Raw genomic sequence first — 18,773 nt, 5'->3', positions numbered from 1 at the left:
AGATGCTTGATATGATTTCAATTTTCTTAAATTTACTGAGGCTTGATTTGTGACCCAAGATGTGCTCTATCCTGGAGATTGCTCCATGTGCACTTAAGAAAGTGTAATCTGCTGTTTTTGGATGGAATGACCTATAGGCAGGCAGATTCTTAACCACTGAGCCACCAGGGAAGTCCAGGAGCACAGAGTCTTAACCACTGGACCACAAGGGAAGTCCCATCTTTATATTATTTTATTATGGAATTTAACCTCACCTCCCAAACAAGTTTCCTCTTCTGTCTGGTCTCTCTTCATTCTACTAGTTCTGCATCCCAAGTTAGGGAACCTAGCTGGCAAATTCAAAACTTCTCAGAATGCATGGAAGGATGAGACTCCGAGTGATAAAAGACAAAACTCTTGTTAGCTAGAAAGGAGTGTGAGGGTGGGAAGAAAACAGAGACGCTCACGTTAGCAAATCACATTAACATTTAGATCCAAAATTTACAGCTTCAAAATCCCCACCTCAAGGACCTCAGCTCTACTTTTTTTGTGTGGTAAAGTATACACGATGTAAAACCTACCATTTTACCCATTTTTAAGTGTACAGTTTAGTGGCATTAAGTACATTCACATTGTTATGCAATAATAACCATCATCTATCTCCAGAACTTTATCTTCCCAAACTGAAACTCCGTACCCATTAAACAATAACTCCCCATTCTCCCCCCTCCCTCTGCAAGCACCATTCTACTTTGTCTCTATGAGTTTGACTATTCCAGGTACCTCATGTAAATGGAATCATACAATATTTGTCCTTTTGTGACTGGCTTATTTCACTTGGCATAATGTCTTCAAGGTTCATCCATTTGTAACATGTGTTAGACTATAAATCCTGCTTTTTTAAGACTGAATAATATTCCATTGTATGTATATAATCACACTTTGTTTATCCATTCATCCACTAATGGACATTTGGGTTGTTTCCACATTTTTGGCTATTGTGAATAATGCTGCTAGGAACATGGGGGTACAAATATCTGTTGGAGAGAACTTTAAAAAAATCAGTTCTTTTGAGTATACAACCAGAAACTCAGCTCTGCTTTTATTTTTTTATTATTATTTTCTTTTACTTTTTTTTTTGGGGGGGGCATGCCGTGTGACATATAGGATCTTAGTTCCCTGACCAGGGATCAAACCCTGTGCCCCCTACTTAGGGAGCACAGAGTCTTAACCACTGTACCGCCTGGGAAGTCCCAAGCTCTGCTTTTTTTTTTTTTTTTTTGTTCACAGCTTTCTTTTTATCCATATGTATCAGGGTTGCTCTGTTATATCACAGTCAGTTGTACATAGAAATGAAGTTTCTTTTTTTTTTTTTTTAAATTAAATCAGTTATACATATACATATGTTCCCATATCCCCTCCGTTTTGCGTCTCCCTCCCACCCTCCCTATCCCACCCCTCCAGGCGGTCACAAAGCACCAAGCCAAGCTCTGCTTTTAAAGCTTCTTTCCCTCCCAGTGTCCTGGAGCCTGGGCTGCCTGCTGGCATTTGAGCCATCCTTTTGTGGCAGCTGTTCTAGCCATTCCCTTCTGGGTCACTGTTCTCTTAGCAATACTCAGTCTTTCCTTGCAATCTGCCCGCTTGCTCTCCAACCCGCAGCCCTGCCCCTCATCACTTTCTGAAGAAGATGTAACTATGCATGTCTGAATCCTACCTATGAACATGGTTTTAATTTTTATCCAAGTGGGCTCCTTGGGCCCCCATGTAAGTCAATGGCTGCAAATAGATGGGGTGGGGCAGGGAGAGATTTGTGGTGGGGATTATCATTTCATCTGTTTATGATATTCTAATTATAGAGTGCCCATAGCTCAAGGAAAGGGATTTTTGAGACTTGATATAAAGTCAACATTCAAAGAAAATCTATTGTGGAAAAAAAGGATTTATTTTGTGAATGTGGCAGAAATCATGTAAGTGTTTTCCATTGGAAATAGGAAAAAATACACATAGGCCATTTTATTAATTTCTCTATTTTGAAAAACTATAGAAAATCAGCATATCTCCGAAGCCACAGAAAGAGTGAAGGCTCCACTATTTGCCAGTTGTCTCAGTAAAGGCCTTCTGTGGGCCTGGGCCTGGTTTGGCTGGATCATGGTTTATAAAGTACTCTATAGGATATAAGTATATTGTTTTACCCTTGGAGTTTTCAGGACCCAGATCCTTTTTGGCAAGGGATTTGTAGGTTTAAACAAATGTCCATCAAGCTTTTAGTGAGTAGTGTTTCTGTACTAGGCAGTATTTAAAATGAAAAGAGACTATGGGGTGGGAGAAGGAATGAGAGGAAAAAGCAATTACTTTGATTTAAATTGTTAAAAGAGAAAGTTCTTTTGTCTAGGGATAAAGCACAGCTTGTAGGGTTGTGGGATGTTGATAAACCCGGTAGCAATGGGTTTGGTCTCTATGTCCTTTGGATCCCCCAGGGGTTTCAGGACAAAGTTTTGCAGAATGGTGGTGAGAAACAGGAACAACTCCACGCGGGCCAGGCCCTCTCCAACACATGCCCGTTTCCCTGGAAGGAGGAGACAGTTCCATTAGCTTGCTCCAAATTCAAATACAATAGCTCGTATTCAAATACTATACACTCCTAACAGCCAATGAAAACACTGATCAGAAAAGGGATGGCTAAGAAACTGCTGGAGGACAATGAACTGGTACAGTTCTTCTAGACGGATATTTGTCAATACATATCAAAACTCTCTAAAGAAATTTTCACTCTTAATTCAGTAATTCTCCTTCTGGGGATTTATCTGTAGGAATTAGAGATTCACCTATGCGGGTGTCACTTGCATTGTTATTTATGACACTGATGAGTTAGTTGAAAACTAGACATCCACCTATACTGGATTAATTAAATAAATCCTTGTGCATCTATCATGCAACACAACCTAAACATGTTTGCACGGAAGATTACTTAATACTGTCTTATATCACAACACACTAAGCAAAAGCAGGTTATCAAATAGATTGTACAGAATGAGCCTGATTTTTTAAAATAAAATATACATTTATTATGTATATCTAGACAATTTTGTGAAGTATATATAGCAAAATATTAACAGCGATTATAGCCTGAATCTGAAATCCAGGCTATAGTCTGAAATTGCAAATGATTTTCCTTTTTCTTTTTTCTTTTTTTCCTTTTTACAAATCCACCCATCCACTCATCCATCTACTTAGGGCTGCGCTGGGTCCTCGTGGCTGCTGGCGCCCCGCCCCCCGCGCCCCCCCCTACCAGGTTGCAGAGAGCAGGGGCCACTCCTCGCCGCGGTGCGCGGGCACCGCAGCGGCTCCTCCCGTCACGGAGCTCTGGCCCCAGGCACGCGGGCTCAGCAGCCACAGCCCAAGGGCTCCAGCGCGCAGGCCCAGCAGCCGTGGCGCATGGGCTCAGCCGCTCCTTGGCATGTGGGAGCCCCCGGGCCAGGGCCGGAACCCGTGTCTCCCGTATTGGCAGGTGGGCTCCCAACCACTGCACCACCAGGGAAGTCCCTCCTTTCTCTCTCTCTCTTTTTTTTTTTTTTTTGCTCTTCTGCATTTTCCATCTTTTATATTGAACACTTACTATCACTGTAATTAGAAATAAGACATACTGTTATTTTTGAAAATACTAATCAAATGATTGACTAGGGTAACAAAGAAAAAGAATGGGTGCTGAGCAATCCTAAGTTGTCTTTATGACTTTATGAGAACTAGCAACTGGGAGCCAACCAGCGCTTGCAAAGAGGCAAGCGTATGTGGGGCTCCGGATTTCAGAGGAGAAGAAAGAGGATGAAGTGGCCAAGGTGTCTCTGATGGCCTCTCTAAGAATCAGAAAATTAATAATGGTTAATAATTTTATAAGAAGAGAGAAACTTGAACATTTTGTTTTGAAAAAGTCATATTATGGAAGGGAGATCAACAGGCAAGAGTTTGTAAAAGGAGGTCCCTTTGTTATCTGATAATGTGTGACATCTGAATTAAATTGATTTGCCTTGGTTTCTTTAAAAACTAGCATTGTACTCAATCACCAAACAACAAAAGAGTCTCTGGAAGACTTACCTGATCCTACTGGTATACAGACTTAAATGGATCCATCCCGATTTGGGGGTTTATAACAGATTGATTTGATTGACTTTGCTATCATCAGTAGATTACTTAGTTATGCCATATTCAGTAAAGCTAAAAGTTATCCAAAAGGTTCATGTGTATGGTTTGGATGGGGTGTATTTGTATTTACCCATGGAAAAAGGCACGAAGTATGCTGTTTTCCTGACGCTGCCATTTTTATCCAAAAAGTGACCTGGGTCAAACTTCTCTGGGTTGGGAAATTCCTTGCAATCGTACAGGACCGAAGACAGTAATGGCAATACAGTAGCGCCCTGGAACCAAGAAATGGAGAGTGGAGTGGCACATTATGATGCTTACCTTTGGTTCATAAAAAGTCTAACACTTTTAATCACAGTGGATTAAATAGGATCGAGCACTCTTAAGTTTGCCTGGAGAGGACTGTCTCATGTGATGGCTCTTTTACACACATTACCATACAATATCTTTTATCAAGTAATAAGATGGTTCTCTGTGGGAAGAGCACTGTTATGGTCAATGTGCAATAATCAATTGTTAAAAAGCTAAGGTTTGCAACCCATATTGTCTAGACATGTGCTTTACTGGAATTGTTGCCTCAAATTGAAAGAGCTCACATTTTATAATTTTTTTCTTTCTGAATTCAAGTGTGAATGGAAGAAAATGAGAGATGGAAACTTGTAACCTATAAAATCTATTGGATCAAACCCCACTTCCCTCACTTGTAAAATGGGGTGGGGTAATAACAATAGGCTTTCCTCTTTGCCCCATTAGATTTTGTGAGATTTCAATGACAAAATAATAATGACCATTGATATGGAATGCTTCACATTTACCTGACACTGTGTCTAGTAGTTTATAAATTTAATTCTCACTTCAACCATATCCAGTAGGCTCTTTTTGTTTGTTTGTTTGTTTGTTTCACATTGTATAAATGCAGAAATTGAGATTCAGAGAGAAGAAATAAGTTACTTGAGGTTATACTTTTAGTAAGTGGCATGGTTAGAATTTGACCCATCTATCTATGGGTCATAAAGCACCCCTGTTTAAGTGAAAGCCTCCTCTTCCCATTTTTACTTCATTTTGGATTTCCTGAAACATTATTTCACAAGTTTTGGAGTAGGTAATACATGCACATGGTATAAAATACAAAAAAAAAAAAGTACAAAAGGGTACAAAGTGAAAATAAGTCTCTTTCCTATACTCAAGTCCCTGGTTTCCTTCTTAATGTAATCACTGTTACCAGTGTATGATATATCCTTTATGAGATATCTTATGGATTAAAAAAAAAGGTACACACCTATTTCCTACTTTTTCCACAAATAGTAGCATCCTGTAGTGTTCTGTAGCTTGCTTAGTATTCTACTTTACATAAATAATTTTTAGGGAATTCCCTGGCGGTCCAGTGGTTAGGACTTGGTGCTTTCACTGCTGGGGGCCAGTTTCGATCCCTGGTCGGGGATCTAAGATCCTGTAAGCCATGCAGCATGGCCAAAAAAAAAAATAATAATAATTTTAAGTCCTTTTTAAATGAATATTCAGCACCAATATTGCTGCAATGAATATTATTTGGGGGGAAATATACACAAAGGATAAATTCCTAGTAGTGGAACTGCTTTTCAAATTGCTATGCACGTTTTGAATTTTCATATAAATTGCAATGATGCCTTCCATGGAAGTTACACCAATTTATACTACTAGCAAAAACATGTTTTTTTTTTTTTTTTTTTTTTTTTTCTTTTTGCAGTATGCGGGCCTCTCACTGTTGTGGCCTCTCCCGTTGCGGAGCACAGGCTCCGGATGCGCAGGCCCAGCGGCCATGGCTCACGGGCCCAGCCGCTCCGCGGCATATGGGATCCTCCCAGACCGGGGCACGAACCCGTATCCCCTGCATCGGCAGGCGGACTCTCAACCACTGCGCCACCAGGGAGGCCCAAAACATGTTTTTTAATATCTTGCCAACATATTGTGACAAGTGAAAACATGTTTCTTTATCATTTTTATTTTCAATATATTTTATTGTGTAAGTATATTTTCACATATTTAAAAAACATTTGTAATTACTTTCACTAAAATTTAAATTTTGTCTCCCATGCATTTTATCTGTTGGTTCTGGGGTTTTTTCATGCTGACTGTAGGAGTTTATTTTATTTTTCAGTAATTAGTTCTTCGTTCTTATGAACTATGAAACATTTTGTCTCAGTTTGTCATTTGTCTTTTGACTTTTTTTTTTTTTTTTTTTTTTTGCGGTACGCGGGCCTCTCACTGTTGTGGCCTCTCCTGCTGCGGAGCACAGGCTCCGGACGCTCAGCGGCCATGGCTCACGGGCCCAGCCGCTCCGTGGCATGCGGGATCTTCCCGGACTGGGGCACGAACCCGTGTCCCCTGCATCGGCAGGCGGACTCTCAACCACTGCGCCATCAGGGAAGCCCTGTCTTTTGACTTTGTTTCTTTATCTTAGGTAGATTTTTCTTATTTGCATGTAACAAAATTTATCCATTTTTAAATGTATAGCCCTCTTATTCCTCTTTTCTTTGGTCAATGTTAGAAAGTCTTTCTTCCCTCTGAAATTCTCAAAAAAATTATTGCTTTTATCCTTAGCACTTTTATAGTTTAATATTCTATGTGTATATAATTGAACCACCAAGAATAAATTTTCATATAAAATTTATTTTATATGAAAGTTTGAGGTAGGGATTTATTATTCTTTTTTTTCCAACTCCCCTGGGAATTCTACAACTGAATAATCAATATTTTTCCTCTAAGTTACAAGGAAAAAGCCACTTTATCATATACTAAGTTTCCATGTATAATTACATTTATTTCTAGACTTTATTTGATTGATCTGTCTACTCAAGAAGCTGTATTATAGTGCTTTAATAACTGTGACCTTATATTATATTTTAATATTTGGTAGGACCTGTCCCTGATTATTCTTTATTTTTTAATTTCCCATATCAAATTTGAGATCTGTTAGTTTAGTTCCAAAAAAGTATCTAGTTTATATTTTCATTGAGATCTCATAAATGCATAGATTAATTTCAGGGTAACTGCTATCTTCCTACCTGAACACAGAATAAGTCTTCTAATTTATTCAAAACTTGTATATCTTTCATTAACATTTTAAGGGGTTATTTTTTGGTATAAATCTTGCAAATTTCTTATCAAGTATATTCCTAAGTATTTTATCCTCATTTTTATCAATGAAAAGCTTTTATTCATTATGTTTTTAAAACATAGCTTTTATTTTATATAGGGTAGAAATTGATTTTTCTAATAATAAATTTGTACCCAACCACTGGAAAATTCTATTTTTGCAGTGGTACTTAAGTTAATTTTCTTGAGTTTTCCAGGTACAATTATGTCACCTACAAATCGACTCCGCCTCTTAAATGTTTTATCTCATTACCTTTTTCTAATTCTAGTTAAATACTGGTAATGGTGGGTAGCTTTGCCTTATTCCTGATATTAATAGGAATGCTTTTAGTCAAAAAGCATGATTTGGGAAATATGTTTTCCGTGGCTAATGAGGTATTTATCTATTCCTATTTTTTTAAGGGTTAAACTCTTTAATATTATCAAAAGCATTTTCTGTACAAATGTGATTATCATGTGATTTTTCTCTAAATTCTATTTATATGGTGAATTTTAATAAACCAGATTTTCTGGTGTTAGACCATTCCTGTGTTCCTGATTACCTTCACTTGCTGGTGATGTAGTATTTTTAATGTGATGCTAGACTTATGTGTTAATAGACTTTTGCATTGACATTTGGCAGTAAGGTTGGGGGCTGTTTCAGTTTTGCAGTGTTCTGTCACCTTTTCTTCCTCTTCTATACTCTTGAATGGATTAAATGTAAAACCCAACCCCTTAATCACTACAGAAGACTGACTACAGAAGACTGACTACTCTTTTGATAATTGTTAATTGTTATGGGCAGCAATATCCCAAATGTCCTGGTATATGAGGTCTTCAGAGGAAAGCATTCGGGTTAAAGAAAGTTGACATTTGACTTGATTACTTTAGAGCTGCAGATACATTTTCCATCTCTTCCCCCTTTTTAAAATCCATCATGGAAAATCAGGTTTATTTTCCCACAACATTCACATTAATGCAAATCACTTCTCCCTCAATACATTCTACATGAGAGTGTGAGGGGCCTTGGGAGCCCCAGGTCAGCTTCCCCATTCCAGGAAGGCAGAGACAGGACCACAGAGGTGACATAATGGCCTGAGGGTGCACTGCATGGCAATGACAGATTTCAAATCCAGGCCGTGTGACTCTGACCTTGTGTTCTTTCCATGTCTCTCAATTGCCTCTCTTCCTGAAACAGAACTGAGATGCCTCTAACAGGCCCCACTGAGGTATCATGCTGCCCCTTCTATCCCAGCCAGCTTTCCCAGACACCTCTAACCTTAGGGATGAAGTACTGTCTGAATTTCGTGTCCCGGACCACACTATGGGGCATGTTAGAAGGAAGGAGGGTGATGTATCTTTGTATCTCATGAAGCACGGCCTCTGTATAGGGCAGCTTTATCTTGTCCTTCATGCAGGGGCTTTGGTTGCATCCAATTACACGGTCAATTTCTTCGTGAACTTTGGCTGCAAAGACATGAATCATGAATGCTACTCAAGAGATGTGTCCCCTGGACACCTGGAAATGCTTACGATGTATAATAGAAAGTGGCTTAGAAAAGGTTCCCAAGGTCAAAGACGTGCTGCTAAACAGCCCACGGGTCTGCTCCTCAACAGAATTTCTATTTTATATTTTCTGGTCTAAAAGACCAGAGATTTTGCTGCAGGAAACATAAAAGCTGCATCAGCTATGTCCTTGGCCTCATGCCTGAATTGGTTTGTCCTCCTGTACAGGTGAGGAGATGACCTCTGTGGCAGGGATTAAGGTTTACCCCAGATTCCTGGCAAAGCAGCTGTGGAGAGGAAATGTTTAATCCTCACTCTAGTGGGAGCATCTCCTTTGTCAGCCTCATCCAGTCTCCTACACATTTTGTGGGAATGGCAAACACCATTTTGTTAAGCAGTATAAACATTGGCTTTCTAAGACCTGTGCTCTGAGAACGTGCTTGAGAAAATCACGCTACTACAATTTCATTTTTTAATTTTAAATTACATTGGATCTAAAAATTCCCTTTGGGGAGTCTGATCCATTCTCAAGATGGAAAAACACAGGCCTGTGAGGTGAAATAACTTGTTTGAGGTCACACAGCCAGGTATGGGCAGGCGGAGAATGAGAAGCCACCATGGGAATCCATGCATCCCTCATCTAAATGGGGCTCACTCTTCAGCATTGCATCACATATGGAAGAGTTGGGATTCAGAAGCTCCTCTGTGTTTAAACTTAAATGAAAGTCTTTGGGTTCGTAAAGGTCTCTCTTATCAGCATCATTTGATATAATTCTGATCTATAAAATCAAACCACATGGATGAACCTTTGCATGATGTTCTACAAGGCAGTCCAAAGAAAGAGAAGTCGTCACTGCCAGTAGTATCTTCCCACCCTCACCAGTGCCAGGAGCTGATATTTTATCCTACATAAATACTTAGGATATTTGCTGTACCTTGAACCTCAGGGTATTTCATGAGGAGCAGGAGTCCATAGCTCAGAGTGATACTGGTTGTCTCTATTCCCGCTGAAAACAGATTTGATCCACAGGTTATCAAGTTCTCCAAGTGAAATTCAGACTCTGGGTTCTGTTTCTCCTGTAGATGGTAGAGTTAATGGCCATGTGAGTTAAAAAGAAAGCAGTGGCTTATCAGAGCTCTATGATCACACCCCATCACTAGCAATAGGATTCATTTTGTGCACGGTAGGATGGTAGATAAAGAAATCCATCACGGAATCGAAACTTCTGGCTCAAATCCCGGGTTGGTCAATGAACAGATGTGTGCCCTTGGCAAGTTACTTTACCTTTTTACTCAATTTCATCATCTGTGAAATTGGGGTAAAAAACAGAACATACCCCATAGGGTTATTATAAAGATTAAAAGAATTAATTGGTGGAAGATCTTGGAAAAACTCAGTGAATGGTATCTTCTTTTATTATATATATATATATATATATATATATATTTATTTATTTATTTATTTATTTATTTATTTATTTATTTTTTTGCTGTACGCGGGCCTCTCACTGCTGTAGCCTCTCCCGCTGCGAGCACAGGCTCTGGACGCGCAGGCCCAGCGGCCATGGCTCACGGGCCCAGCTGCTCCACAGCACGTGGGATCCTCCGGGACCGGGGCACGAATCCGTGTCCCCTGCATCGGCAGGCGGACTCCCAACCACTGCGCCACCAGGGAAGCCCTTTTATTATATTTAATGAAAAAGACTAGATGATAAGCTCTGTGTGAGCACAATGTAGAGAAATCACTGGTTTGGGACTGGTCTGTTTCCTTCACTTACAAAGACTTAGGTATTCACAGCTCCACATTCTCACATATGACACTGATGTGACTCTCATATCATTATTAATGGCATTTTTTTTAATTGGAGTATAATTGCTTTACAATGTTGTGTTAGTTTCTGCTGTACAACAAAGTAAATCAGCTATAAGTATACATAAATCCCCTCCCTCTTAAGCCTCCCTCCCACCCACCCCCATTATTGGCATTTCTAATATGAAGATTGTACTTGTACATATAGGACATTTTGACTTATAATTTTTTGCATGGGATCTACAAAGTCTTTAGAAAATAAACTGATCCAGGGCTTAAAAACAGTGAGTGAGCTTTCTTTCTTTCTTTCTTTTTTTTTTTGCACCCTTCTAATGTTTAAATCAAGAATATATTTTTATTCTTATTTTTTTCATATATCTACATTTACTTTGCAAAAGTAATACATATACATCATAGAAATACAAATACATTGTAGTGTTACATACAGGAATGCATTATATGTGTAAAAATACATGAACATTGTAAAAATTTAGAAAATACAGGGGAGCTAGAAGAAAATTAATCCTATCATTTAAGTAATAAACATTGACAATATTTTTGCATATATTCTCCAAATTTTTTCTTTTTTTTTGAATTTTAGAATTTTATTTATTTTTTTATACAGCAGGTTCTTATTAGTTATCCATTTTATACATATTAGTGTATATATGTCAATCCCCATCTCCCAATTCATCACACACACACACACACGACTTTCCTCCCTTGGTGTCCATCATTTCTTCTCTACATCTGTGTCTCTATTTCTGCCTTGCAAACCAGCTCATCTGTACCATTCGTCTAGATTCCACATATACACATTAATATACGATATCTGTTTTTCTCTTTCTGTCTTACTTCACTCTGTATGATAGTCTCTAGATCAATCCACATCTCTACAAATGACCCAATTTCATTCCTTTTTATGGCTAAGTAATATTCCATTGTATATATGTACCACATCTTCTTTATCCATTTGTCAGTCGATGGGGATTTAGGTTGCTTCCATGACTGGCTATTGTAAATAGTGCTACAATGAACATTGGGGTGCATGTGTCTTTTTGAATTATGGTTTCCTCTGGGTATATGGCCAGGAATGGGATTGCTGGGTCATATGGTAATTCTATTTTCAGTTTTTTAAGGAACCTCCATACTTATCTCCACAGTGGCTGTATCAATTTATATTCCCACCAACAGTGCAAGAGGGTTCCCTTTTCTCCACACCCTCTCCAGAGTTCGTTGTTTGTAGATTTTCTGATGATGCCCATTCTAACTGGTGTGAGGTGAGATACCTCATTGTAGTTTTTTTTTTTTTTTGCGGTACATGGGCCTCTCACTGTTGTGGCCTCTCCCGTTGCGGAGCACAGGCTCCGGATGCGCAGGCGCAGTGGCCATGGCTCACAGGCCCAGCCGCTCCGCGGCATGTGGGATCCTCCCGGACCGAGCCACGAACCTGTGTCCCCTGCATCGGCAGACAGACTCTCAACCACTGCGCCACCAGGGAAGCCCCCTTCATTGTAGTTTTGATTTGCATTTCTCTAATAATTAGTGATGCTGAACAGGTTTTCATGTGCTTCTTGGCCATCTGTATGTCTTCTTTGGAGAAATGTTTATTTAGGTCTTCTGCCCATTTTTTGATTGGGTTGTTTGTTTTGTTAATATTGAGCTGCATGAGCTGCTTATATATTTTGGAGATTAATCCTTTGTTGATTCATTTGCAAATATCTTCTCCCATTCTGAGGGCTGTCTTTTCGTCTGGTTTACAGTTTCCTTTGCTGTGCAAAAGCTTTTAAGTTTCATTAGGTCCCATGTGTTTATTTTTGTTTTCCTTTCCATTATTCTAGAAGGTGGGTCAAAAAAAGACCTTGCTGTGATTTATGTCAAAGAGTGTTCTTCCAATGTTTTCCTCTAAGATTTTTATAGTGTCCGGTCTTACATTTAGATCTTTAATCCGTTTTCAGTTTATTTTTGTGTATGGTGTTAGGGAGTGTTCTAATTTCATTCTTTTACATGTAGCTGTCCAGTTTTCCCAGCACCACTTATTGAAGAGACTCTCTTTTCTCCATTGTATATCCTTGCCTCCTTTCTCATAGATTAGTTGACTATAGGTGCAGGGATTTATCTCTAGGCTATCTATCCTGTTCCATTGACCTATATTTCTGGTTTTGTGCCAGTACCATATTGTCTTGATTACTGTAGCACTGTAGTATAGTTTGAACTCAGGGAGTCTGATTCCTCCAGCTCCATTTTTTCTCCCTCAATATTGCTTTGGCTATTCAGGGTTTTTGTGTCTCCATACAAATTTTAAGACTTTTTGTTCTAGTTCTGTAAAAAATGCCATTGGTAATTTGATAGGGATTGCATTGAATCTTTAGATTGCTTTGGGTAGTATAGTCATTTTCATAGTACTGATTCTTCCAATCCAAGAACATGGTATATCTCTCCATCTGTTTGTGTCATCTTTGATTTCTTTCATCAGTGTCTTACAGTTTTCTGAGTACAGGTCTTTTACCTCCCTAGGTAGGTTTGTTCCTAGGTATTGTATTCTTTTTGTTGCAATGGTGAATGGAGGTGTTTCCTTAATTTCTCTTTCTGATCTTTTGTTGTTAGTGTATAGGAATGCAAGAGGTTTCTGTGCATTAATTTTGTATCCTGCAACTTTACCAGATTCACTGATTAGCTCTAGTAGTTTTCTGGTGGCATCTTTAGGATTCTCTATGTATAGTATCATGTCATCTGCAAAGAGTGACAGTTTTACTTCTTCTTTTCCTATTTGGATTCCTTTTATTTCTTTTTCTTCTCTGATTGCCATGGCTAGGACTTCCAAAACTATGTTGAATAATAGTGGTGAGAGTGGACATCCATGTCTTGCTCCTGACCTTAGAGGAAATGCTTTCAGTTTTTCACCATTGAGAATGATGTTTGCTGTGGGTTTGTCATATGAGGCCTTTATTATGTTGAGGTAGTTTCCCTCTATGCCCACTTTCTGGAGAGTTTTTATCATAAATGGGTGTTGAATTTTGTCAAAAGCCTTTTCTGCATCTATTGAGGTATGATCATATGGTTTTTATTCTTCAGTTTGTTAATATGGTGTATCACATTGATTGATTTGCATATATTGAAGAATCCTTGCATCCCTGGGATAAATCCCACTTGATCATGGTGTATGATCCTTTTAATGTGTTGTTGGATTCTGTTTGCTAGTATTTTGTTGAGGAGTTTTGCATCTATATTCATCAGTGATATTGGTCTGTAATATTCTTTTTTTGTCCTATCTTTGTCTGGTTTTGGTATCAGGGTGATGAGGGCCTCATAGAATGAGTTTGGGAGTGTTTCTTCCTCTGCAATTTTTTGGAAGAGTTTGAGAAGGATGGGTGTTAGCTCTTCCCTAAATGTTTGATAGAATTCATTGTGAAGCCATCTGGTCCTGGACCTTTGTTTGTTGGAAGATTTTTAATCACAGTTTCAATTTCATTACTTGTGATTGGTCTGTTCATATTTTCTATTTCTTCCTGGTTCAGTCTTGGAAGGTTATACCTTTCTAAGAATTTGTCCATTTCTTCCAGGTTGTTCATTTTATTGGCATAGAGTTGCTTGTAGTAGTCTCTTATGATGCTTTGTATTTCTGTGGTGTCCATTGTCACTTCTTTTTCATTTCTAATTTTATTGATTTGAGTCCTCTCCCTCTTTTTCTTGATGAGTCTGGCTAAAGGTTTATCAATTTTGTTTATCTTCTCAGACACCAGCTTTTAGTTTTATTGATCTTTGCTATTGTTTTCTTTGTTTCTATTTCATTTATTTCTGCTCTGATCGTTATGATTTCTTTCCTTCTACTAACTTGGGGTTTTGTTTGTTCTTGTTTCTGTAGTTCCTTTAGGTGTAAGGTTAGATTGTTTATTTGAGATTTTTCTTGCTTCTTGAGGTAGGATTGTATTGCTCTAAACTTCCCTCTTAGAACTGCTTTTGCTGCATCCCATAGGTTTTAGATTGTCATGGTTTGTTGTCATTTGTCTCTAGGTATGTTTGACTTCCTCTTTGATTTCTTTAGTGATCTCTTGGTTATTTAGTAGCACACTGTTTAGACTCATGTATGTGTGTGTTTTACAGTTTTTTTCCTGTAATTGATTTCCAATCTCTTAGTGTTGTTTTCAGAAAAGGTGCTTGATACGAATTCAATTTTCTTAAATTTTCCAAGGCTTGATTTGTGGCCCAAGATGTGTTCTATCCTGGAGAATGTTCCATGTGCACTTGAGAAGTAGGTGTATTCTGCCACTTTTGGGTGGAATGTTCTATAAATATCAGTTAAATCTATCTGGTCTAATGTGTCATTTAAAGCTTGTGTTTCCTTATTAATTTTCTGTTGGATGATCTGTCCATTGGTGTAAGTGAGGTGTTAAAGTCCCCTACTATTATTACGTTACTGTCGATTTCCTCTTTTGTAGCTGTTAGCATTTGCCTTATGTATTGAGGTGCTCCTATGTTGGGTGCATATATATTTATAATTGTTATATCTTCTTCTTGGGTTGATCCCTTGATCATTATGCAGTGTCCTTCCTTGTCTCTTGTAACATTCTTTATTTTAAAGCCTATTTTATCTGATATGAGTATTGCTACTCCAGCTTTCTTTTGGTTTCCATTTGTATGGAATATCTTTTTCCATCCCCACACTTTCTGTCTGCATGTGTCCCTAAGTCTGAAGTGGGTCTCTTGTAGACATCATATATATGGGTTTTGTTTTTGCATCCATTCAGTGAACCTGTGTCATTTGGTTGGAGCATTTAATCCATTCACATTTAATTCAGCATTTAATCTATTCATTAAGGTAATTATCGATATGTATGTTCCTATTACCATTTTCTTAATTGTTTTGGGTTTGTTTTTGTAGGTCCTTTTCTTCTCTTGTGTTTCCCACTTAGAGAAGTTCCTTTAGCATTTGTTGTAGAGCTGGGTTGGTGGTGCTGAATTCTCTTAGCATTTGCTTGTCTGTAAAGCTTTTGATTTCTCCATCGAATCTGAATGAGATCCTTGTGGGTAGAGTAATCTTGGTTGTAGGTTATTCCCTTTCATCACTTTAAATATATCATGCCAGTCCCTTCTGGCTTGTAGAGTTTCTGCTGAGAAATCAGCTGTTAACCTTATGGGAGTTCCCTTCTATGTTATTTGTCATTTTTCCCTTGCTGCTTTTAATAATTTTTCTTTGTCTTTAATTTTTGTCAGTTTGATTACTATGTGTCTCAGCGTGTTTCTCCATGGGTTTATCCTGCCTGGGACTCTTTGTGCTTCCTGGACTTTGGAGGCTATTTCCTTTCCTATGTTAGCGAAGTTTTTGACTATAATCTCTTCAAATATTTTCTCAGGTCCTTTCCCTCTCTCTTCTCCTTCTGGGACCCTTATAATGTGAATGTTGTTGCCTTTAATGTTGTCCCAGAGGTCTCTTAGGCTGTCTTCATTTATTTTCATTCTTTTTTCTTTATTCTGTTCCGGGGCAGTGAATTCCACCATTCTGTCTTCCAGGTCACTTATCCGTTCTTCTGCCTCAGTTATTCTGCTATTGATTCCTTCTAGTGTAGTTTTCATTTCAGTTATTGTATTGTTCATCTCTGTTTGTATGTTCTTTAATTCTTCTAGGTGTGTGTTCTTTAATTCTTCTAGGTCTCTGTTAAACATTTCTTGCATCTTCTCAATCTTTGCCTCCATTCTTTTTCCAAGGTCCTGGATCATCTTCACTATCATTATTCTGAATTCTTTTTCTGGAAGGTTGCCTATCTCCACTTCATTTAGTTGTTTTTCTGGGGTTTTATCTGTTCCTTCATCTGGTACATGGTCCTCTGGCTTTTCATTTTGTCTGTCTTTCTGTGAATGTGGTTTTCATTCCACAGGCTGCAGGATTGTAGCTCTTCTTGCTTCTGCTGTCTACCCTCTCGTCGATGAGGCTATCTAAGAGGCTTGTGCAAACATCCTAATGGGAGGGACTGGTGGTGGGTAGAGCTGGGTGTTGCTCTGGTGGGCAGAAGCTCATTAAAACTTTAATCCACTATCTGCTGATGGATGGGGCTGAGTTCCCTCCCTGTTGGTTGTTTGGCCTGAGGTGACCCAGCACTGGAGGCTACAAGCTGTTTGGTGGGGCTGTTGGTGGACTCCTGGACGGCTCATGCCAAGGAGTACTTCCCAGAATTTCTGCTGCCAGTATCCTTGTCCTCACGGTGAGACACAGCCACACCGCCCCCCCCACCTCTGTAGGAGACCGTCCAACACTAGCAGGTAGGTCTGGTTCAGTCTTCTATGGGTCACTGCTCCTTCCCCCTCGGTTCTGATGTGCACACTACTTTCTGTGTGCCCTCCAAGAGTGGAGTCTCTGTTTCCCCCAGTCCTGTTGAAGTCCTGCAGTTAAGTCCTGCTAGCCTTCAAAGTCTGATTCTCTGGGAATTCCTCCTCCTGTTGCCAGACCCCTAGGTTGGGAAGCCTGACTTGGGGCTCAGAACCTTCACTCCAGTGGGTGGACTTCTTTTAAAAAAATTTTTTTAAAGAATTTGTTTTTTGTTTTTTGTTTTTTAATTTATTTATTTTTGGCTGTGTTCAGTCTTCATTGTTGCACGGGCTTTCTCTAGGTGCAGTGAGTTGGGGTTACTCTTCGTTGTGGTGTGCGGGCTTCTCATTGCAGTGGCTTCTCTTGTTGTGGAGCACAGGCTCTAGGCACATGGGTTTCAGTAGTTGCAGCATGTGGGCTCAGCAGTTGTGGTGCATGGACTTAGTTGCTCTGCAGCATGTGCGATCTTCCCAGACCAGGGATCGAACCCGTGATCCCTGCATTGGCAGGCGTATTCTTAACCACTGCGTAACCAGGGAAGTCCCAGTGGGTGGACTTCTGTGATATAATTGTTCTCCAGTTTGTGAGTCACCCACCCAGCGGTTATGGGATTTGATTTTATTGTGCTTGAGCCCCTCCTACCATCTCATTGTGGCTTCTCCTTTGTCTTTGGATGTGGGGTATCTTTTTTGGTAAGTTCCAGTGTCTCCTTGTTGATGATTGTTCAGCAGTTAGCTGTGATTCCAGTGCTCTCGCAAGAGGGAGTGAGTGCATGTCCTTCCACTCTGCCATCTTGAACCAATCTCTGAGCTTTCTATTTTACAATTGCTATACTAAAAATAATAGGGATTGATGTATCCCCAACCCTTGGCATAATAGCCAGCACTAAGAATTTGTTGAATAAATTATTGTTTAATATATATAAACTAGTTAATCTAATAAAATCTCTATTTTTCACTATAATTAAATTATTTCATTGCTGATTAATTTTTGGTGGGCTTTTAATACCACTGTTTTTAAATTTAAGAAAAGTATTAGAGCACTTCTTTTAACTATTAGCTTTACTTTTAAAGCTCTGAATCAAGTTTTTCTTAACTCAGTTTCTTTATACCATGTCTCTCCTGTTCATTTCAAAATGGGATGATTTCTGCATATGGATGTCCAAGTTTTTAGGCATGTTGCCACTTCCTACCTATAGTTCTTACTGCCTTGATCTGGAATACTGAGCATTTTGAATAACTCCCTCACAACAGAAAGTCCAGTAGGTTTTTAAAAATCTTTGCTTGGGAAGAGAGTGAGGGAGAAAATGGAAATATCAACATATCTTCTATTTATGTTCTAACTCTGTAATTTAGCTAAGTAGAATGAACTCCACCATTTTGTTTAATTCTTAACACACCCAAACCTGTTATGTAGTAAGGTTTAGAGATTAAAACATAATGCAACAAAACTTACAGGAAAGCAGAAATGCTTCAGAGTTTCTACCCATTTTCTATTGATAGTTATCTTAAAGGAAAAATAGATGTGGAGGGGAGGAGAGGAAGGAATGGTTGAAATCCAGACGTTGGCATATCAACTTTCTTTTGTTCCTTCCTCTAGGCTCTTTCAGAGGATCTCAAGGCTTTGGTATGTATGCTAACAACTGTCCGTGGTCCCTTTGCAGTGTTTCCTGTATTGGTGAATGGCCCCAGCTTCCATCCAGTTAGGCAAGCCAGGAACACAGCTCCTCATCTCTTGCATTTACCAACTCACCACCAAGACTGTTAATTTTACCTCCTAAAAGTATCTCAAATCTATCCACGTCTCTTCATTTCCACCACCAGTACCCTTAGCCATCTTCTTTGCCTTGGGCCAGTGCAATCATCTCGTACAGAAAATGCTATTGGTGCCCTGCTCAGATCCCTTTTACTGGTTCTGATAACC

At 39.0% G+C, this 18,773-nt stretch overlaps 1 protein-coding gene across 1 annotated transcript in view; it reads right to left on the bottom strand.

Annotated features, from left to right (window-relative positions):
• Positions 1 to 976: 976 nt before the first annotated feature.
• LOC308624429 (cytochrome P450 2C23-like) overlaps positions 977 to 18,773 on the bottom strand; it is a 33,781-nt gene continuing 15,984 nt past the window's right edge. Inside the window, exons 6-9 of the mRNA XM_081247635.1 lie at positions 9,672 to 9,813; positions 8,510 to 8,697; positions 4,250 to 4,391; positions 977 to 2,545 (exon numbers count right to left, since the gene is read on the bottom strand). Coding sequence (XP_081103761.1) covers positions 2,346 to 2,545; positions 4,250 to 4,391; positions 8,510 to 8,697; positions 9,672 to 9,813 — 672 coding nt within the window. The 3' untranslated portion in view covers positions 977 to 2,345. The remainder of the gene's footprint in view (positions 2,546 to 4,249; positions 4,392 to 8,509; positions 8,698 to 9,671; positions 9,814 to 18,773) is intronic.

Source organism: Mesoplodon bidens (assembly GCF_964165515.1).
Source record: "Mesoplodon bidens genome assembly, chromosome: 1".
Classification (NCBI taxonomy): Eukaryota; Metazoa; Chordata; class Mammalia; order Artiodactyla; family Ziphiidae; genus Mesoplodon; species Mesoplodon bidens.
Note: the sequence above shows the minus strand (reverse complement) of the source record. Positions and strands in the feature narration are given on the sequence as shown.